We start from the raw sequence: 22,811 nt of genomic DNA, 5'->3' as shown, positions 1-22,811 counted from the left end.
TTTAATTGCTGGTTTGGATTAGTCACCCATAAGGACCCCAAAGGCCTTGAGATGATGGTAAATGATTCACTTTCTAATTTCCAGCAGGGTGGGGTTGTGTATTATGGGGAACGTGGCTACATCAAATAAATTCCAGGTTGTCAACATTACAGAAACAATCATGGCAGGTTTGAAGAGTTAATTCATAATGAGGAAAGTCGATAAAAAATACTTTGAATCCAGCGACAGAAAAATTTGGATAGATTTTTGACAAACAGCAGCAGCTGTGTGCATGACAGATGCCGTGTAGTGCAGTAGCTAAGGGCATGAATTCTAGAGCCAGCCCCAAGGGTTCAAATGCAAACTTACTAATTTCACATTTACTGATTGTGTGACCTCAGGCAAATTACCTAGCCTCATTAGACTTCAGTTTCCTTACCTGTAAACTACTGTGTTAAACACTATCTAATTTTGAATCCCTGTTGGGGGGTATATGTATATGAGGTCATATTTAGAACAAAGCCTGGGACATAGTGAGTAATAAATATTTGCTAGTATTATTCCAAAGAATGTTCATGACATTTTTGACATTCAAACACTACAAAAAGTAAATCACTTTTAATTTTATTGCCACAAATTGATAAATTGTTGTGAAAAAAGAGAAACTGGCACACATGAAATAAAACAAACATAAGAAAACATTAGACCAAAACAGATTTGAACTCTATCTCCCAGGCTGGAGTGCAGTGGGGTGATCTCAGCTCACTGCAACCTCCACCTCCCAGGTTCAAGCAATTCTCATGCCTCAACCTCCAAGTAGCTGGGATTACAGGCATGCACCACCATGCCTGGATAATTTTTGTGTTTTATTTAGTAGAGGTGGAGTTTTGCCATGTTGGCCAGGCTGCTCTTGAACTCTTGACCTCAAGTGATCTGCTCACCCTGGCCTCCCAAAGTGCTGGGATTATAGGCATGAGCCCCTGCCCATGGCCTGAACTCTGACTTTTGAAAATGTTTTCTAAAACTGTTTATTTTGACTTATTTTTAAACAATCAACAGTATTTCACTGTGCACCTATTACTATGTCTAACACAATGCTAAGTAAGGAGAATTATGAGACGCTTATCATGTGATCTTGTCTTTAAATAGTTTATAACCTAGCTACCTGAGATTATGAAGACATATTTTAAAAATTCTAGGACCTAATATCTTTTCTTTTTTTTTTTGAGATGGAGTCTCACTCTCTCACCCAGGCTGAAGTGCAATGGTCCGATCTCAGCTCACTGCAACCTCCGCCTCATAGGTTCAAGCGATTCTCCTGCTTCAGCCTCCCGAGTAGCTGGGATTACAAGCACCTGCCATCATGCTAGGCTAATTTTTGTATTTTTGTAGAGACAGGGTTTCACCATATTGGTCAGACTGGTCTTGCACTCTTGACCTCAGGTGATCCACCCGCCTCGGCCTCCCAAAGTGCTGGGATTACAGACGTGAGTCACTTCACCTGGCTGGACCTAATATCGTTAAGTAAAAATCATCTTTGAAAGTAATCACTTTGGATAGTTATACATTTATTTCAATAATCCTACCATTGCTCAAAACATTCTTTACATCTTTTCTTTTGGGATTGCCTTTGGAGTTATCATATAAATCATTAAAGAAAAGCACACTCATTGCTTTAGTTTAGTGTTGCTCTATCATCCTCAAGTACCTAGCTTAGTCACTTGAATTATTCACTAGCTTTGGGTCTCAGTGACTTCTGATTATTTTAAAGTGTCAAATTCACCCTCAAAGACAAGTTTGGCTATTCCTGATGATCTTCAAAGGAATGCACTGCAGCATTATTGGCCAGTAAGTTCTTGGAGAACAAGGTGCCTCTCTCGCTTCTCTGCATCTCTGGTAGTGTCTGTTGCAGTGCTTAACCACAGCAGGAGCTCAATATGTAGGCGCTTGTGGACTGGAAGGGAAGGGGCTGCAGCGCCTCAGCTGCTCAGCAGCTGGAGATAGCAGGGCATGGTGAGGATGAAGGCGAGGAAGGGTTCCAGGTCGGGCTTGAGGGCAACTTTTTTCCGTTCTGTTATTTCAGGGTTTTCTTTCACTACTCCTTAGGCGTCTGGCTTTGACAGCGAAGGACAGAAAGGTCTGCCTGAAGCTGGCAGCAGATTCTCCCAATACTCCCTTCGAGCCCTGTGTTTTAATATATACATAATTAATTAATTAAAAGTCTTACCTATAAGTCCAATATGTCATATATGTATATGTGTATGCGTATGTACATAACCACACACACACACACACACACACACACACACACACACCCCAGAGTCAAAACTTGGTGGATAATCAGGCTAAAGCAGAACTTTTGTTATAACATACAGACAGAAAACTATGTCCATATCCATTAATGCCAGGGGCCTTTCTCACATTTCAGTAACAATCATTAGGTTTCATACCACCTTTCAGAAAAAGACAAGGTATTTCAATTTCATATACTTTTTATTTTGAGACAGGGTATTGCTCTGTTGCCCAGGTTGGAGTGCAGTGGCACAATCTTGGCTCACTGCAGCCTAGACCTCCTGGATTCAAGCAATTCTTCTGCCTCAGCCCCCCAGGTAGCAGGGACTACCGGCGTGCACCACCACACCAGGCTAACTTTTGTATTTTTAGTAGAGACAAGGTCTCCCCATGATGCCCAGGCTAGTCTCAAACTCCTGAGCTCCAGTGATCCGTCTGCCTTGGCCTCCCAAAGTGCTGGGATTCCAGGCATAAGCCAACATGCCCAGCCTTAAATTTCATATACTTTTATGAATTATATTTATTCTGAAATTTCTAACAGAGTCCTTCTAACTCTATCAATATTTTAATGTAATGAGAAGAATATGAGAACAGTTTTTAATGTAATGCGTCAAAGTATAATTCTCCAAAAAGTAACTAAGAAAATAATACAAATTACTTAACCGATATTTGTTTCTTATTGTTAGACAAAGGAAAAAGAGTACAAAGGTCCCTGGTCACAGTCATTTCTGATAAATATATTTTTATCATTTTTTCTACTTCACTTACAAAACAATGAGTAAATCAGTATTTTTGGGTGATAAGATGTCAGAAATCTAGTGTTTATTGTGTAGTCGTAAATTTCTGTGAATATCAGTAGGTTTGGGAGTCAGGGTACAAAGGGTGTCTTCTTGCTTTGGTCTATAGAATAACGTTTTAATTCTAATAGCTAATGAATTTTAAGGATTCCTAGCAGATGATAATTAAATAAACTTCTCACTTATTTAAAATATTTTCATCATCAGTAAAGTATGTTTCCTCACCTTTTAATTATATTTATATTTAGTACTTTTTAAAAAGTATGACACATATACAAACCATCTTCTCTGGTAAATATCCATATCCCCTAGAAGAAAGTTTCGGCTAAATGATTCTTGCCTACTTTTACAACCTAAGTAAATTTGCATTAGGCAAGTTTTTCCAGTCCAAAAATGAAGACTTTCAATCCCACTGAAATGAATAAATAAGCACAAAACGGGTGAAGTACGTAAGAGTACTGAACGAAGAGAAGACAGCAGAGGTTGTGACTAGTTCTAGAAGATGGAAGGGGGATGGAATTTTATCAACAGATATACATACATATGTATATATATACATACACATGTATATATATACACATATACATACACAAAAGATTATCTACATGGAGAGACAGAGGAGAGAGAAAGAGTATGAGAGTGTGTGTGTGAAATACAATGATCCATAACAGAACAGTAATTATAAGACCTCAGGGAAAGTGAAGCCCTGTTATTTTTCTTTCAACAATGAAAAAGGAAGTTAATCAGAAATCCCTTGAAAATCAAAAGCTATACGAAGAAAGTCAGACCAAGTATGAAGCCAATTGAAATATGGCATGGATTTGGACAATATATCCATGGGAATGTAAGAGAAGAAAATTCATTTGACCTTGATGCTTGGAACATTCTCCAACAGGTAGCTTAAGTTTTGTAAATAGGATTATTTCTCTTTATCCATGGTCCCATGGATAAAGGGACACAGAACACTGCAGAACACTACTTTGTTCTACAGTGAACGTTTTTCTAAATGCAACAATTTTCTATTATTCCTGCAACAGAGTATTAGATTGGAAGTTTGACTGGAAACACCAAGGTATGATGGATTTTAGGTATCAAGGGGAGTTGCAAGACAGACACTGAGCTGAAGTTTAAAGGAGGTGGCTACGAACCAGCCAGATGACTCACCTGACTCTCCCCTGGAAAATCTAGACCACAAGAGAACAATGGGCCAGCTACTTTGCTTGTGGGCAAAAGGGATGCTGTTAAATTGGGGTCAGACCACACTCTCAGGGCTTGTCTGTAGAAAGGAAGGGTGAAAGCTGTTTTGAGTTTAATGAGAGCAAGAGAGCCAGCCTGAGCTATCTAAAATCTGGCCCGAGAGAATCACCAGGAAGGACAATGGGACCCCCAAATCAGAGTATATCTGCAGTGATCTGGTTGAAAAAGCCACTGTCTGAGGTGGAAGTCACAGTCAGAAAAATGTGTGTGGCATGAGAACTACAGACAAAAGTTTCCAGTGGAAGCCTCTGAAGACCCATGAGCATGCTCACAAAGATCTGCCAGGCTCAAAGCATGCCGGCTTCCTATCAGGGTGCCAGGCAAGCAACAACAGTCTTACTCCTTCGTCCATCCTCTCTCTTCTTACTTTGAATCTGAGGAGGCCAGAAACCATGGGTAGCAGATGGGAAGGGAGGGTTGGGAGCATAAGACAGAGAAAGAGAAGCAGCACGTTGGCCTTTCCTGGTTTCCTGTCTGTGGAAGGCTGTTGCTGGACAAAGGGAGAAGCTTCAAGTTTCAAACATGCTCTGAGTTTTGATTTGCCATGAACCTGAACACTTTTGTTTATTTTTTATTTTTGGGGTTTTTTTTGTTTGTTCGTTTTGAGGTGGAGTTTCGCTCTATTTCCCGGGCTGGAGTGAAGTGGCGCAATCTTGGCTCACTGCAACCTCCACCCCACTGGATTCAAGTGATTCTCCTGCCTCAGCCTCCCAAGTAGCTGGGATTATAGGCTCCTGCCACCACGCCAGGCTAACTTTTGTATTTTTAGTAGAGATGAGGTTTTGCCGTGTTGGCCAGGCTGGTCTTGAACTGCTGAGCTCAGGTGATCCACCCAAAGTGCTAGGATTACAGGTGTGAGTCACTGCCCAGTCCTAAACACTTTTAATTACTGAACTGAGACTACCTGTGAAATAAAGTGATTATGGAACTTTCCATTGCCTAAGAGCACCCAGAGAAGTTCTAGAGCATGTCAGTATTTTCAAATAGGAACAAAGGAAGGAATTCATTGAGTAGGTTTAAAAGGATAGAGGGAGACAAAAATAAAAGTGAGTTCTAATTATGTTTCATGAGTCCTGCTTGTTTAATGTAACAATTATAATAATATTGTAAATGTTATTCACTGATTTTATATTTTTAGGATCAACCTACAGAGAATGCTTGAAAGACAATTATAACTATAGAATAGAACAAAATGGTTATAAACCTTGATGATAGTAAAGTATGGTAAAACCGAGAGACACCAAGGGGTAGATGAGAGAGAGAAGGTGGAAAGAAGCAGAAGGCAATCTATTCTTATTTTACAGAGAGTGGAGTCAAGAGATTCCTGCCTTATATTGATGAACTAAGAAACAGGTGGTTAAATATATAAATTTAACTTAAAAAGATGATATCCAACAGAAAAAATAAAAGTGTAACGAATCAAAACTGGGAAAAGGAGAATGGAGGAAAGGGGAAGACTGTGTGATTTAAATCCCTCAGCTTTCATAAAGGGTTATCAATAATAACCACTTAAAACTGATGATGAAAGAAATAGAGGTACAAGATTTCAAACTACAAATGACAAGCAGGTTTCCTCTGTGCCCTGGTCTGATCGTCCGTGTCCCCCACAATGCATATGTTGAAACCTAGTCACCAATGTGATGATATTAGGAGGTGGAGCCACTGGGAGGTGATTGGGTCATGAGGGTGGAGGCCTGATGAATGGGACTAGTAGAGGCCCCACTCTAATCCCAGCACTTTGGGAGGCGGAGGCAGGTGGATCATGAGGTCAGGAGTTTGAGACCAGCCTGGGTAACATGGTGGAACCCCATCCCTACTAAAATACAAAAATTAATCGGGTGTGGTGGTGGGCGCCTGTAATCCCAGCTACTCGGGATGCTGAGGCAGGAGAATTACTTGAAGCTGGGAGGCAGAGGTTGCAGTGAACCAAGATTGCGCCATTGCACTGCAGCCTGGGCAACAGAGTCAGATGCTGTCTCAAAAACAAAAACAAAAAAAAAAAAAAAAAGAAAGAAAATAAAAGAGCCCCCAGGGAGCTGTGGTGCCCCATCTACCATGTAAGAACACAGGAAGCAGGTATCATCTGTAAGGAATGCCTGCTTCCTTAGAGATGGCCTTTACCATCTATAAGGCCTTCACCAGACATTGAATCTGCTGACACCTTGATCTTGGACTTTGCAGCCTCCAGAACTGAGAAAGAAATTTCTGTTGTGTATAAGCCACCCAGTTTATGGTATTGTTCTAACAGCCCGAATGGACTGAAGACAATTATGGAAATGGGACTGGTGTCAGGAAGGGGATAATTTTTACTTTTCGCTTTATACGTTTCTATACTTTTTGCCATGTGCATGCATAACATTTACAACAATAAACAAAATTAGATTAAAGGAAAATAATAAGAATGTTAATTTAAAAATGCTTACCTTGCTCTAATCCAGGGTTTGGTGTGCATGTCCAAACCACTTCCCCAGCTGCCATGTTTTTCTGAAGCTGGTGGCAAAAAGCCCCTTTCTGGGGCCAGCTCCTCTGCAATTGCCCTGATGTGGTAGGGCTCAAATCCACAGCACCCGCCAATGTACCGGACCCCCAGGTTGTAGGCTTCTCTGGCGTATTTTTGAATATCCCATCTGGTGGCAACTCTGGACTCCAGTCCTGTATCACAATAGTTAACAGCATTTCTGTTACTGTTCTCATTTTCAAATGGTGGATGCTATAATGAGCAGTTTTTCTGATTAAAAAAATTGTAAACTTTAGATGATGCATTCTTCTGGTAGCTCATTTTTGGTTAACACTGAATGTTTTGTCATATGCAGTTTCTTATTGTAAAACTGAGCCACGATTTATTATAGCCATTTGGATTTTGTCACAACGAGAAATACAAAGACCTCTACTATGCACCTGAGCTTACCAAAGGGATATTCTGGGAGGTCCACAAACCCCTCTTTGCCACAGTCGGGCGTGTGGAACCCCAGGGGCTGCACCATGAGGTGCGCTTTCAGCCCTGCCCGCTCAAGACCCTCCTTCATGAGCTCCATCGTCTTCAAGCTGGTCTCGGGCCCAAAGCGGCAGTTCACGCCAACGATGGAAGCCCCTGTGCAAAGAAATAACACTTACATTTTATTACTTATTTATTTATTTGTTTATTCTTATTTTTTTAATAGTTGGAAGGTACCTTAGAGGTTAGCTATCCCCCTCCACCTCCCACGATTTACAGATGAGAAAACTGATTGGAGTTAATTCTTTTATTTCCAAACTGCTCTCACAGTATCAAGCACACTTTGTTAAATTTCACAAGCAACAACTGAGCTGTGTATCACTGTATGGGTCCAAGTTACCTGCCTTCACCAGCCTCACGGCACATTCTCCGGGGGTTGTATCATGCATGTCTCCCTCTGGGCCTATGCACATGGTAACTGCCACGGGTCTATCGGATTCTTTTAAGACTTCCACAGCCCACACAGCTTCTTCAACATGCTCAAAATACTAAGAGAAATGTCACTTTTTCTATTGGTCCAAACATAAAGCAGATTTTGAATGGTAAAGGTAAATATAGCAAAACAGTTATAAAAATTACCAAATAGAATATAAACATATATACAATAAAACTTGCTAAGGAATGTGTGTCTATAAGACTGATTAAAGAATACCTTTCCGAGTAAATATTTTCATTCCTATAACAATAACTTATAGTTTTTCATTCAGGGATCATTGATTCAGTGAGATGATGCCTATGAGTGAAAAAGAAGAAAACACATCCAGAGATTTTCAAAGTATCTGAGTATTTAAAATCATAACTTTGAAGGAGGAAAAGTTTCGTTAATAAATTTTAGATTCATCTCTTATAAAACTGGGGTAGTCTCTGAAACAATGAGTAGCTTATCATGTGTTATATACTTCAAAGAGCTTTTATATTCGCTTCTAGTTAGATATTCATAAGTACTCCATAAAGTAGGAAGGGAAATACTATTTCCCCGGATGAGAAGATTGAGGCACAGCATGGGAGAGATAACTACTCCCTTTCTTTGCTAGTGGCAGACAGGATATCTTGTCTGGTAAACCTGTGTCATTTTCTGGGGTGCTTCCCAGCAACCCCCTTCAGTGCCACAGCTGAAAAGCTGACCTTAAGGCAACTAAAGAAAAGCCAGAAATCTTCCTGTTTCTCCTCTTGAGTTAGAAACAAATTCTGCAGAAGAAGTGTGAGCAATGACAGAGAGAATCAAAAGATGGGTTCTTAAACAAACAGAGTGGTGTCATCATCCATCTGGAAAGCACAGAGGGTGGAGTTTGTGCTTGTCCCTGCAGATGTCTGTTCCCAGTGGGGTTGGCCAGGCGTGGGCAGGTGGATGAGGCAAAGTTTTCAGCAGAGTTCAGTGAGGTGACTAGAAGGAATAATGGTGGGGGCTATTCTCTCTCTCTCTCTCTCTCTCTCTCTCTGTTGACAGAGTCTCACTCTGTCACCCAGGCTGGAGTGCAATGGCACGCTATCTTGGCTCACTGCAACCTCCGCCTCCTTTGTTCAAGCCATTCTCCTGCCTCAGCTTCCCAAGTAGTTGGAACTACAGGCTCCCACCACCATGCCCAGCTAATTTTTGTATTTTTAGTAGGGATGGGCTTTCACCATGTTGGCCAGGCTAGTCTCGAATTCCTGACCTCATGCCATCCACCTGCCTTGGCATCCCAAAGTGCTGGGATTACAGGTGTGAGCCACCGCGCCTGGCCAGGGAATATTCTCTTGTTTGGTGTAAAGTCATGGGTTGAAGGCATGACTCCAGGCAGTAGCAGTTATGTCGGGAAATGGGGAATGAGGACTTTCTTTTTGGAAGTGGAGGAAAGAGAATGTTCTGGGCCTTCATGTCCAATCAATGACCAATACTTACTGATTCTTTCTTCAAAATGTAACTCACATGTCATAGCTTGAGTGAAAGCAGAGAGGCAAGAAGAGCAAGACATGGATGGGGAAGGCTATGGAAACTACTGGGTGCTGAGCATTATTGGTGGGGCCTGGACAAGCCTGGACAGCCACCACCTTCTAGGCCTTGCTCTCTCAGTCCTCAGCCCACACGTGCAGTGTCCTCCTGCCTGGCTTCTCACTCTGGAGAGGGTGCTCCTGGATGCACTGTGCCCTATGCTTCCTTCTAGGTTGTGGAGTCCCCCGAGTCAGCTTCTGCAGCCACCCAGACCTTAGAAGATCAAAGGCTATAGTCAGGCCTCCCCTGGGTCTGTCCTTTGGCTCCAAGAGAACCTAGCATACCAATGAGGGAATGTTGACCTTGACTGCCATGCATTTAAATAAACCTTTGACCACCCACATGGAAGAAACGAGGGCATAAGGCTGTCCAATACTCTCATGGAATGTGAAGACTCTGCAGTTATGCTTGCAAAATAGGCTCAATCCTTTTCCTCTAATACTAGCCTCACCTCTGCAATCAAGAAGTCCACCTTTTTCCAGGCAAAAACTTCTAGCTGTTGTCGAAAAAGTTTTTTAATTCTAGTTTCATCCTTGTGGTATTTGTATATTGATGTCTGGCAGATCCCCCCTGCAACCAAAGCATCACCTTTGCCAGCCACTTCCCTGGCGAGGTCACAGGCAGCAGCATTGACATCTTCCCACTGAGGTTAGAGAGCAAGAGTTCAGATGGTGAGCCTAGCAGTTTGAAGGTAAAATATAAAAGATAACCAAAGGAACAATAAACAAGTAAGATGAGTGTAAGCCACCCTTTTCAATGCAAGCAGAGAAGATGAGCAGAGTTGGGTACAATCTCCTCTGTTACCATGACCTTATATTTCCATTATTGTACTTACCACATTGGATTTTAGTAACTATTTGCTCGCCTCCCATACTTGACCTTGAGCCTCCAGATAGGATCTATGCCTTTGTACCATCTTTGAATCTAACATAGAGAATGGACTATAACAGATACTCAGTACATGTTGGTTGGTTGAATGAATTAATGGGCATTAATATTTGCATGTGTTAACATTTTACATTTGCAGAATATTTCACAATACGTCCACATCTTTGATCTTACTTACTCTTCTCAACAGGTCGATGAACTTAAGTACTACCGTTATCTCCATTTTGCAGAGAGAAAACCAATGCTCAATGCAGGTAGGTGTCGTACACAAAGCCACAACCAATAGGTGGCAATGCTGGATATTAAACCCATTTTTTCTCATTTCTACACCAGTGTTGTGTTTTTTTGGGCCTCCATGTCTCCAGAAGAGAAAAATGTGAAATGAGAAGGTAAAAAGAGCATCTATGAAGTGCTTTCTCTCTAAAAAATAACACAGGAAGACAGCCGTGCCCTTCCAATGGTTTATTTTACCCCTAGCCCTGACCCCTCCTATACCTAAATGGGGAGAGAAAGCTAATTCATTTAGTATATATTAACTTCTTTTTTTTTCTGAGATGGAGTCTCGCTCTGTCACCCAGGCTGGAGTGCAGTGGTGTGATCTCAGCTCACTGCAACCTCCATCTCCCAGGTTCAAGCCATTCTCATGCCTCAGCCTCCCGTGTAGCTGGGATTACTGGCACCTGCCACCATGCCCAGCTAATTTTTGCATTTTTAGTAGAGATGGGGTTTCACCATGTTGTCCAGCTGATCTGGAACTCCTGGGCTCAAGTGGTCTGTCCACCTCGGCCTCCCAAAGTGCTGGAATTACAGGTGTAAGCCACTGTGCCCAGCCTAGTTAGTATACATCTTTATGTGACAATTAATACATAGATACTTATATGGACTTTTGTAATAAAGTATAGTAACACATCATCAATGCCATAGCTTCCCATGTAGAGGTTATTTCTTAATAGATGACTCCCTCCCCACGTCCAGCCATTGCCGTTTACCTTGCTTTCCATATTGTCCTCACTGGCAGAAAAGGTGAAAGTCTGCATGACATTTGATCCTGCTCTCAAGAATTCCATGTGAAGTTGACGAACTACAAAGTAGTTGGATTTTAAACATTGAAATAAATGAACAAAGAAATAAGCTGTCATTTTCACTGACTCCTATCTCTTTCAATCATACCTCAGTTCAAACCTAGATAAAAAGTTATAGATTAAGGTCAGTAGAATTCATAGGCAGGATGTACTGTTTAGAGTAGCCTTGTATTGTTCTGGTGATGGGCCTCAATGACTTGGTGCAGTCACATGCAGAGATTAAGACCAGATTGGCCAATTATCCTTTGGTCTCTTAGTCCAGAGAGGTTTATTCTATACCTGTGTTGTGAAGGACATAGCTGGTCTACTATAGTCAGCATTGGCAGCCCTCAAAGTAAAGTGAGGAGCTTCTCGTAGAAAGCAGAATGCATGTGGGTGGCACCCATATCAGAGTCAGCAGCAAGCAGCTGGGGAACATCAGAGAGCAGTCTGGAAGTTTTCCCTGGCTATCCGAAAGTCATTCCTTCCTCTCCTTCACCACTTTCGCCCCTCCTCCCGTATCCTTACTCTTATTCCAGCACTTTCTTCCCAGTTTAGCAAAAAGGTCTTTTAACATTAAGAACAAGTTCTTCTTGGGCCAGATGAAAACATCCTGTTAAGCACCAAAGGGACAAAACTTGGTCCTGCTCTGCCACAGAACTCTGGGTGTCCGATGCACCAATCATAATGGCCATCGTACTGAAGATACGCAGGGCACTTCACACAGGTTAACTCATGAGTCCTCACACCTAGCCTGTGTTGTGCCCTCGTGAAACAGATGAAGATATGGATCCTTGGAGAGGTCAAGTGACTTGTCCAAGGTCACACAGCTGGTCGGTGGAAGAACCAAGACAGGATCCTAGGTTTATCTGATATGCTGTGCAAATATACATAAAATCAGAGCGAATCAAAAGTTCCAGTCTCAGCTAGTATTCTCTTTCACCCATTTCATTCTCTGGCTTTATTTTCCCACTTTAATTTAGGAGAACAAACACACACAAAAAAGAGTCAGAAGAGAATTAAAGTTCTAATTTCAGGTAACTATCTAATCCCATCACAGTTCTTTACCTCTAGCCAAGAGGATGATATAAAACTGTGTTGACTTCTTTGCCCTCCCAACCCCGGGACCTGGCTGTCTGTGCTCTGTTACACTGTGACTACCATTAATCACCCTCACTATACACACTGTTACATTAACCATGCACATTGTCAGCAGGGTGAATCAGAAGCAGGAACAGCTTTGCTGTTTTAAGGAAACTCTGTGTATCTACAAGGTAAATATTCATGGAACAAATATTAAGATGTCTATTTTAGCACTGCCTGTACATTAAGATGCAGATGTGTGTGTGTATGAGAGTGTGGTGGGTGTGTGTGTGTGTGTTGTGTGGGTGTGTACATGTGTTTGTGGTGTGTGTGGGTGTGTATATGGGGTGTGTGTGGATGTGCGGTTAGGGGTGTGAGTGTGTGGGTGTGTGTGTGGGAGTGTGTGGGTGTGTACGTGTGTTTGTGGTGTGTGGGTGTGTATATGGGGTGTGTGTGGATGTGGGGTTAAGGGTGTGAGTGTGTGGGGGTGTGTGTGTGTGTGTGGGCGTGTGGATGTGTGGGTGTGTGATGTGTGTAGGTGTGTATATAAGAGAGAGAGAAAGGAAGAGAGAGGTCATTTTCTTGCATATACTTCCGCCTTCATACTGCCATTGTCTCCACATCTTGGCAATTTTAGCAAGCAAAACACCCCTTTGAAACAGTTGTTATTTTTTTCTTGATCTTCTCTCAATCAGATTTAAATAAAACACCACTGAGGTAGACACTCTTGGGGATGTGGCACCAACCTGCATCTGGGTGTTCTATCACTGCCTCTGGAGTCCAGAGCCCAGCCTTCACATAGCCTCTCTTCTCCAGAGTAATAAGAAAGCTGCCATCTCCAATCACAACCTCCCCACTCTCCAGGCGTTCCAAAATCCCCTGAAGAAGAGAAAAACAGCACCTAAGCTCTGCTCTACCTTTTTTTTTTTTCTAAAAGCAATTTCTAATTTTAGGTGAAGATGTATTATGTTCTTAGAGCTGTAGTTTTGTTAAAATAATGTGCTTAATAATATTTCAGAAAGATTGAGCATACTGTGTTTCTTGGCCAATCCAGGTACCTATTTTGTACAATGAAAGGGCTGAGACTATTTATTCTTAAATAACATTTAATCTGAGTCAAATTATAGTGCTGATTCCATGATAGTTATTTTGGCTTTTCAACGCGTTTGTGGCAACACGGCAAGTTGTCTAACTAGTGTGCATTCTCTCCCCTTTTTTTGTGTGTGGGGGGACAATGCCCCCAACTTTCAAAAAATTCCCAGGCTCCCTTGCCTCTGGGAGCAGCCCTGTGACACAGTGCTGGCCAGTGAGACACATATGGAAGCTGGTGGAGGATTTCTGGAAAAGTTTTGCTTTCCTGACATAGACGCCCACTCCCTTCCTCCTTGTCTATTTTCCTCCTTCCTGGCTGGAATGCCAACATAATGCCTGGGAGTACAGCAGTCATCTGACAGCCATATGAGGCAGATTTCTTAAGACATCCTTGGGCGGCTGCCGCAGCCATGGGCTGCTACCCCTGGACCTCTTATTAGGTGAGAAAAATAAACCTTTTCTTCGTGTCAGTCACTGAACAGAACTGTAGTGGACACAATGCTTCGTAATCATGCAGTGTGTCCACACGTGTGTTATCATACGGCACTCCCAGCAACTCTGCCGGTGAGGCAGGACAGACAGTTTTTATTCTCAGGTATAGATGAGGAAACTGAGGCTCAGAATGGTTGACTTGCCCAAGATCACAGAGCCAAGGAAGTAAAAAATCAGACTAGCTTCTAAATTCCTACTCTCTTTTCCTTCTATTTTACCACCTTTCTATTTAGCCCACTCATAACTTATTTAAAAGGTTCCATTCAGAGCAGTTAGCCATGGGATGCAGTTTCCTTTTGATAAAGGAAGGCCTCAGGCCTGTGCCCACAGACCCTGGTGAGGATAGGCACTCCTGTTTTTGCGCCCAAATGTTGCATTTTCCATGACCACCCTGGCCCACCACACCTCCATCCTGTGCCTATAAAAACCTCAAGACCCTAGCAAACACAAACACAAGCAGCTGGACATTGAAAGAAACACACTGGCAGAAGAACACACAGACTTTGGCAGGCCAACAGCGGCAGAATGACACAGACGACGCAGAATTTGGCCGGGGTGGTTAGAGGAGAGCCCAGCTGCTGAGCGGCCTGACTCCAGGGGAAGACCACCTTCCCACTCCATCCCCCTTCTGGCTCCCCATCCATCTGCTGAGAGCTTCTTCCACCACACAATAAAACCTTGCACTCATTCTCCAAGCCCACGTGGGATCCAGTTTTTCCAGTACATTGGCAAGAACCCTGGGATACTGAAAGCCCTCTGTCCTTTCAATAAGGCAGAGGGTCTAATTGAACTGATTAACACAAGCTGCCAGTGGACAGTGAAGCTGAAAGAGCACACTGTAACACACGCCCACTGGGGCTTCAGGAGCTGTAAACATTCACCCCTGGACGCTGCCATGGGGTACCTGCATGCTACCCCAGGGGTTTAAGCTGCGGGGAGCTGAAGAAGTGAGCCACACCCCCATCACACACCCTGCGAAGGGCATAAGAGAACTTTTCCCATTTTGCTTGGTCTAAACCACATCTCCCCAGGTGCCTGCAGGGTCATCCCCTCACTGCCTTCAGGTCTTTGGTCAAGTGTCACCTTTTCAGAGATGCCTTCCCTGACCACTGCAAACCACCCCCCCCAACCCCCACAGCAATCCTGATCCCTCTTTTCTAGGCTGCATTAGTGAAAGATGCAACCTTTTATTGATAATAGGCCAGTTCATTTCAGGCCTGCCCATAGCCAGACACAAAGCAATGACTGGATCAGGGAGAAAAGCCTCAGATGCCTCTTCTAACTAGTCTTATCTGTTCTGTGAAATCAATATAAACTCCCTCAGTTCCTGAATCCAAGGGAGACATCAAGCAGGGTACAGAGACAGCTTACTGGGCTACATGTTCGGTGTAGGGTGAAACTAAGCCTTGTGAAAAAGAGGCCCCACAAACAGTGACTTTCCTCTTACAGAGGAAAAAGAAACTACTTTTATTTAAAGCCACTCTTTGTGGGGGGCTTCTTTTTTACGGAGTGTGCACCAAAGTGCACAGTCCTTTCATCTTATTGCTTTGCCATTCCCTGTGGCAGGAGTCAGCACATGACAGCCCACAGACCAAATCTGGCACATCATCTGTGTTTGTAAAAATGGTCTTAGGTAAAACCCTGCCCAATGATTTACATACTCTCTAACGGCCACTTTTCCACTACAGTAGCAGAGTCGAGTAGTTACCACCAAGACTTTATGGCCCCCAAGGCTAAAAATAATTACTATCTAACCCTTTACAGAAAGCGTTTGCCAACCCAGCCCTAGGGTACTGTCCTCCTCAGCATGGGGGAAACTTGATCAGAGTCACGTTCATACTCTGTCTCAAATGATGAGGAAACAAAGTGTGGCAAGGCTCATCCTAAAGTTTTTAGCTCAGACCTAGAAGTGACTCATCTCATTGACATTTACATTTCCTGCGTGACAGTTTAGTCACATGGCTCTATCTTGCTGCAAGGGAAGCCAGGAAGTATCATCAGTGAATGCCCATGTGTCCAGCTCCAACGCTAATCCTACGGAAGGAGGAGGAACAGATTTTGGAGAGAAACTGCTTCTGTTCTAGTGTCTGGCATCTGCTATTTCTCCTTTGCTTACTCCCCACACAAAGTGACCCACCCAAGGTATCAGGAGCAAGTTTCCTTGGATACCAAGGAACAAAGAGATCTCAAACGCATTTTGGCCGTATTACTTGATATATTATTGTCTTCAATCTTTTTCCAGGAGGTTGGAAGGCTATAAAGGCAATAAAGAATAAGAGGGAAGCTAATTTGATCTTGGTTACAGGAGTCTTTGTTCTTACCTAGGTCAATCCTGGATCTAATAAAAGCAACCAGAAATTAAAGCAGACATGTGAGGATCCTCCCACAGAGCCTCCCAGGACAGTCCTGTTAACAGTATGGAACCAAACATGGGAGGTCAAATATGGCTTGAATGATTTCTCAATCGCCATTGAATGGCATGACTAGGGAGGGGTCTTATTCTGGCTTTATCCCCATGTCCAGTTTAGCTGCAGAGGTACAAACCACTCCGGCTAAGCAGAAAGGAGTTTAATATTGAGAAATGGGTACATAAAAAATTTACACTGGGCTTCCAGGAATGACCCTAGAAAAACATGACTGAATTGGCTGCCTGGGGCTGCACCCTCTGTCACAACTAAGAGAAACCACTAGTAAACTGCTGGCTTCAGGACACAGCTGTCATATAGGGAGAAGGAGGCTGCTCCAGTGACCTCAGCTGCCCCTCACATGACACTGGAATGCTGCACTATGGCCATGCTTGCTATGCTTCCACCTTCCCAGACTCATGCTGGTGCATCTGATTGGGTATCCTAGTTCTTATCCAGATCCTAGCTGCAAAGGAGTCTGGCAGTGTGGTTAGTTTTCTTTCCTCTGCGGTGCAAGAAGGTCCATCAGAAGGGGTTTAACTAGAGGTAAATAACTCTAGTTAATGATAGGTCACCATACCTACAGCATCTTCTTTTTACTGTGCACTTGGAGGGCAGGTAAATGGAGCCCAGCTGTGTGAACTATGTTAAACATAAACACTGTTTTGGCAGAGAGAGCTCTCAACTCTGGTTATTTTTCCATATTTTATATCTAAAGCTGAATTTTAGCTGAATGCAGAAGAAATGTTAATATTTACTGTGATTCTCATCTCTTTCTTTCTCCTCCCTGCATAAAATGCAATTCACTCTTTTCAATTTGTACTTTTGAAATATAAAAAAGGCCTTAAATTTTGGACGTTTATGGAGACCTTCCACGTGTCAGGTATAGTTGTGGGCAAGTGGGATAAACATCAGAATAAGACAAGGTCTCTGCCCTCCACAAGCTCAAAGTCTGGCTACTTTGGAGAAAACCAATAGATCAAAACATAATCACAGGAGAATGTGACAAATAAATGCTACACGGGAATACAGAAGAGAAAGTCAGAGGTACAGTTATTGTGTACAAACTCTTTTCCTGAAAATCTCATACACTTCATTAGGTTCACCATGTTAAGAATCATATTTAGGCCAGGCACGGTGGCTCATGCCTGTAATCCCAGCACTTTGGGAAGCCGAGGCAGGTGGATCACTTGAGGTCAGGTGTTTGAGACCAGCCTGGCCAACATGGTGAAACCCTGTCTCTACTAAAAATACAAAAATTAACTGGGCATGGTGGCAGCGCCTGTAGTCCCAGCTACTTGGGAGGCTGAGGCAGGAGAATCGCTTGAACCTGGGAGGCAGAGGTTGCAGTGAGTTGAGATTGCACAACTACACTCCAGCCTGGGCAACAGAGTGAGATTCTGTCTCAAAAAACAAACAAAAAAAAGAATCAAATTTAATCAAACAATTGTCGAGGGAAAACACTGGCACAGAATTCAGATGTTGTAGGTTAGCTTCTCACCTCCCACATCTAACCTATCACAGGGTTATGCCAAGTGTATTACACATTTCTCAAATGCCCCAGCATCCTCACTGCATTTGATTATTGAAATGGTCTCCAGAGTAGAGAACTCTCCAGCCCTACTCTGAACGGTCTTCCATTGCTACCAGAGTACAGGCTCACGGACCCAGTCTCACCTGTGATTACACCCCTTTTGTGTCTTGCTTCACTTCGTTCATGCATCCCCCTGTACAGCAGTATCTGGTTACTTACCTGTCACCTCAGTTTGACTGTAAGAGGCTTGGAGGCAGGTGACATATCTTAATGGTCTATATCCCTACCACCTCATATAACAACTAAAATGAGTAGACAATTAAGAAACTATGCCAAGAATTAGCAAACAAATAGGACTGTTTTGAAAATGTCAGATGTGTTGCATATGCTAGAATTTTTGTCCTCAAGAAGAAAAAATGTTACTCTTTAGCAGAAAATCTGGTAGGTTTTAAGAAAATTGTAGTATATATTTTGACTGTATCTTGTATCTTTTGACTTTACCAAGTAAAGGGAGGAATACGTTTTCATTTGTTATCTGGATATTTGTCCACCATTTTAAATTTGCCATTTTTCTTCTCTTCTCTTTTTTTTTCTTCTTTCTTTCTTTCTCTTTCTTTCTTTCTTTCTTTCTTTCTTTCTTTCTTTCTTTCTTTCTTTCTTTCTTTCTTTCTTTCTTTCTTTCTTTCGTCTCTCTCTCTCTCTTTCTTTTTTTTTTTTGACAGAGTTTCACTCTTGTTGCCCAGGCTGGAGTGCAGTGGCACGATCTCAGCTCACTGCAACTTCCACCTCCAGGGTTCAAGCAATTCTCCTGCCTCAGCCTTGCAAGTAGCTGGGATTATAGGCACCTGCCACCATGCCCAGCTAATTTTGTATTTTTTAGTAGAGACGAGGTTTCACCATGTTGTCCAGGCTGGTCTCGAACTCCTGACCTTAGATGATCCACCTGCCTCAGCCTCCCAAAGTGCTGGGATTACAGGTGTGAGCCACTGTGCCTGGTCAATTGGCCATTTTTCTACATATCCATTAGCAAAATAACTAAGTTATCAAGATTTGAATTCAGAGCATCTTTTAGCCCTTCCTTCACTGCTATTCTAACTACCTCAATTAATTACTGTACCCGTATGATCCCTTCTTTAGATTTTTTTTTTTTAACTTTTAAGTTCAGGGGTACATGTGCAGGATGTGCAGGTTTGTGACATAGGTAAACATGCGTCATTGGAGGTTTGCTATATGGGTTATTTCCTCACCCAGGTATTAAGCCTGGTATCCATTAGTTATTTTTCCTGATCCTCTCCCTCCTGCCACCCTCCACCCTTCAATAGGCCCCAGTGTGTGTTGTTCCTCACCATTATACTAGCATTATCTAAAGTCAGCTCTATAATTATAAAGACAGGAATATGTAAAATAAGGAATACTGTAAATTAATTTTGCAGTACATTTATATTTTCATCCCATCCTCCCCATCAGTTTGGCAGTGAACCTGCCTTGCATCTGACAGCGAGTTCTAGGGTGCATTTATGCCCCCTTTTTGCAGATATCACTACCTAAGACCTCTGGGTTTAAGATCTGGCTTCAAGACATCTCTATTCATACTCAGTGGGGATCAACTTCACTGTGTAGTAGGAGGTGACCAGAAAAACCCAATGTATCTAAAATATCTCCCCCTCTTCCTAGAATTGCCAGCGGAGCTGCTCTTTTGGATTAAAGACCTAATTGGAGGTCTTGTCTGTAGCAATTAAATGAATTCTTAAAATGTACCTGCTAGCTGAGGAGAGAGGTGAGATTAGTTCCTTCCCATTAACCCCTTAACTCCCAGGTACACATTCACATGGATTAGTGTGTGATAATCTTGGTGCTGTAACGGCAGAGGCCCCAAAGAAATTGAACAAAAATAGGGCATTTTAAAAACGTTAAAAAAAATGAACTGTAAAGATGAACATAGCATTAAAGTTGAGAGAAAAAAGCGCAATGTTCTTTGATTATTTTTTATTAACTATTTCTTTCAATGCTCACATTTTACTTTTATAATCTGAAAAAATATCCTAAAACATGCTTTTTAAACCAATATTCCACGTCTTGTGTAACTATTACCATTAATGTGTCCTTCCTTACAGTGTGTATATAAATATTTGTATACGGTTGGGATCAGTTTGTGATATATTTCCTTTTGCAACTTAACATTGCCAAAGCACTTTGCTGGTTCTCACACTAAGTTATTTAATTGCCTAATACCTTAAGTAGATGACCCTTAATTTATTTAGAATCCCCTATTGCAGAGTATCTTGGTCGTTCCTAACTTTTTAGTATAAATAGCTCGGTGATACACATTTCCATGCATATACTGCTCCTCCTCCCCTCCTCCCACTCTGAATGACAGGGCTGGCGCGGGTGGGGGTCTCTTTGAATGGTCCTGGGGATGTTTTTCGTCCAAGCTCATGCCCTTCCTAATTTTGCTTAGTCACCCCTTCCTCCCACCCCCACACATACCCGACAAAGAAATGGCTGGGCATAAAACCAACATCTGGTGACCAGACCGGGAAAGGGGCCAGGAGCTGGGGACCACCGGGTGGGAGGAGGTGGAGGGGTCCTAGCGAATCCCACCCACCCTCCATCCTGCGCCGCAGCTCTGGGGACGTCCTTATCCAGGACTGGTTTCAGGCCAGCTGGCGACTCGCAAGGCCAGGCTGCTGACTTTTCCAAAACGCGAGGGACAGTCCGAAGGGTTCTGGGGTGGATTAGCCCAAAGAGCTGCGGGTGCGGGTCGGCTGAGGGAAGAAAACGTGCTCGCGACCTGAGTCCGAAAGCTAGACTTCCGATCCTCGCTCCCCGCGGGGCTGGACTCGTGACCCTGAGCTAGTCGCCTGACTCGCTGAACCTCAGTTTCCTCACCTGTGAAATGGGGATAATTGTCAAGATGAGGAGATAACTTGAGCACAGCACTCTGTGCAGCGCCGGGCACCGAGTAAGGCCTCCCTAAACGCTAATCAACCTGTGACTGGGGAAAATCGAGGCTCAGGGCCGTCCAGTCCAAGTGTTTTGCCGAGGCCCCAGGGCTTGGCTAGGGATCCACGCGGAATGTGAACGGAGTCGCTCACAGCGGCCAGGGGCTCCGCGAGGATCAAGGGGAGGAAACTCACCTTCTTGGCCCCCGGGCGTCCGGCAGGTGCCATGGTGCCGCCGCTCTGTGGGCGCCGGGTTCCCGGGCGCGCGGCCGTCCAGGAGTCCGCCCCCCGCCCGGGGGAGGGTCCGACCGCCGCCCCGCCAGCCCCGCGGCCTCAGGCTGCTCGCTGGCCTTGGAGCAGGCGCCCGCGCCTTCGGCCTCGGCCTCTGCCTAGTCATGCTCCGTCCCGGCGCGCAGCGGCTGCGGGGCCTCCTGCTGCGGAGCTGCCCGCGGCGGGGCTCTCCCGGGCGCCCGCACTCTGTCTGCGGCCGGGAAGGGTGAGTGGGGCTCCGGCCTGCTCAGACGCGAAGGGGCGGCTGCGGGGGTGGGAGCCAGAGGCTGAGGCAGGCTCTGAGGTTAGAAGCGCTCCGGCCTTCAAGAAATGGGCCTTGATATATCTTCTCGAATTATCTATTAATTATAAAGTGAAACAGTATCCAAAGGTTCCCCGCGTAAAGTCTCTCCCTGCCCCAATCCCCTTGGCCAGTCGACAATTGTTAACAGTGTGTTCTGAATCTAACCAGAGACGGTCTATGCGTAGGCAAACACAGGTCAGTATAGGTTTTTCTTTGGCTTTTTGATATCTTGCTTTTTACGGTTATCAATACATCTTGGAGATTTTCCATATCAGCACACACCGACTTGCCTTGTTCCTTTTAATGGCTGCATAGTTTTCCATCCTGTCAATATTCTACACTATCGTTAAACAGTCTGTTCGTTAACATTTAAATGGTTTTTGGTTGTTTATTACTGCAAATAACGTGCATGTGAAAATTCTTATGAAATTTTCTATCTTTGAGTACATATGGGAGTCGGTAGCACCAGTTTTTAAAGGTGAACTTGTTAGGGAAAGGGTTACATGCATCTGAAAGATCGAAAGACAGCAACACATACTCCAAATGGGTGGCAAGAGTTTGCATGCGGCACACCAGTGTGTGTCTGTTTCCCACATCTTCCCTAGTTCCCAGAATAGCCCATTTTGTTATCTTTGCTAAATCTGATAGGTAAAAATGGCATGTCCTTGTTTTGATTGGTCTGTATTTAAACATGAGCAATGCTGAGCATCTTTCGACTTCTTACTTTTGCAGATTATTCCTGGCTGCCAGGTAAGGCTTGTTTACCAGCATCACTCAACATTATGAGTTGATTCGAATTTTATTTTATGTCCTATGACCTGAAATTCTGGAATCAGAAGACCTGCTTTTGAGTTCCATCTATCCATCCAACACATATTTACTGGGTGTTATGATGTGCTAGGTTTGTCTCCAGTGCTGGAGACAATAGCCACCAACTCACAGTTCCTGCGCCATCCGTTACACAGAATGTGACCTTACACTTCTGAGGTTCAGTTTCCTCCTCTATAAAATGAGGATACTAATTTTGCTCTATGTAACTCACAGGATTGCTGTGAATATTAAATAAGAGAATGCATGTGAAAGTGCTTTGAAAATTGTAAAGCATCACAAAAATATTTATAATAATCTTGTTTTTAATCCAATGCAAAATAAAATGGAAATTTAACAAACAAGTTAATCTGTTTAAAACTGACTAGATAAATAAGATACAAATTTCAAGACTATCCAAAAAATTCATATTTTGGCTGGGTGTGGTGGCTCATGCCTATAATCTCAGCACTTTGGGAAGCTGAGGTGGGCAGACTACTTGAGGCCAGGAGTTTGAGACCAGCCTGATCAACATGGTGAAACCCTGTCTCTAATAAAAATGCAAAAATTAGCTGGGCGTCATGGTGTGCACCTGTAGTCCCAGCTGCTTGGGAGCCTGAGGCGGGAGAATCGCTTGAACC

The 22,811-nt window shown here is 43.4% G+C and overlaps 2 protein-coding genes across 7 annotated transcripts in view; one reads left to right on the top strand and one right to left on the bottom strand.

The window, feature by feature from the left end:
* The window catches only part of DMGDH (dimethylglycine dehydrogenase), a 120,620-nt gene that overhangs the window by 29,197 nt on the left and 68,612 nt on the right, over positions 1-22,811 (top strand). Inside the window, exon 2 of one of the 4 annotated variants that reach the window (XM_078004926.1) lies at positions 10,371-10,434. Coding sequence is in view for 1 of the 4 variants with exons in the window: in XM_015140321.3 (XP_014995807.3) it covers positions 21,185-21,285 (101 nt within the window). In the remaining 3 variants the exon portion in view is untranslated. Of the gene's footprint in view, positions 1-10,370; positions 10,435-20,324; positions 21,559-22,811 lie in introns of those variants that run through there. The other 3 variants (XM_015140322.3, XM_078004925.1, XM_015140321.3) reach the window with 3 other exon arrangements.
* Positions 588-21,274, bottom strand: BHMT2 (betaine--homocysteine S-methyltransferase 2). Of its 3 annotated transcripts, none has more exons than XM_015140325.3 (8): positions 20,985-21,274; positions 13,071-13,203; positions 11,170-11,261; positions 9,744-9,935; positions 7,661-7,808; positions 7,234-7,416; positions 6,749-6,977; positions 588-2,163 (listed from the first exon to the last, which is right to left on the bottom strand). In XM_015140325.3, exons 1-8 carry the CDS (start codon positions 21,015-21,017, stop codon positions 2,082-2,084), a joined length of 1,092 nt encoding a protein of 363 aa, XP_014995811.1. In that variant the 5' UTR covers positions 21,018-21,274; the 3' UTR covers positions 588-2,081. The 3 variants fall into 3 exon arrangements, with proteins under 3 accessions (XP_014995811.1, XP_077861054.1, XP_014995810.1); XM_078004928.1 differs by having other exon boundaries at positions 11,170-12,213; positions 20,985-21,268; XM_015140324.3 differs by lacking the exon at positions 588-2,163 and adding an exon at positions 4,194-4,344.

This window comes from Macaca mulatta, chromosome 6 (assembly GCF_049350105.2).
Source record: "Macaca mulatta isolate MMU2019108-1 chromosome 6, T2T-MMU8v2.0, whole genome shotgun sequence".
Taxonomy (NCBI): Eukaryota; Metazoa; Chordata; class Mammalia; order Primates; family Cercopithecidae; genus Macaca; species Macaca mulatta.
This window is presented reverse-complemented; position numbering and strand designations above follow the sequence as displayed.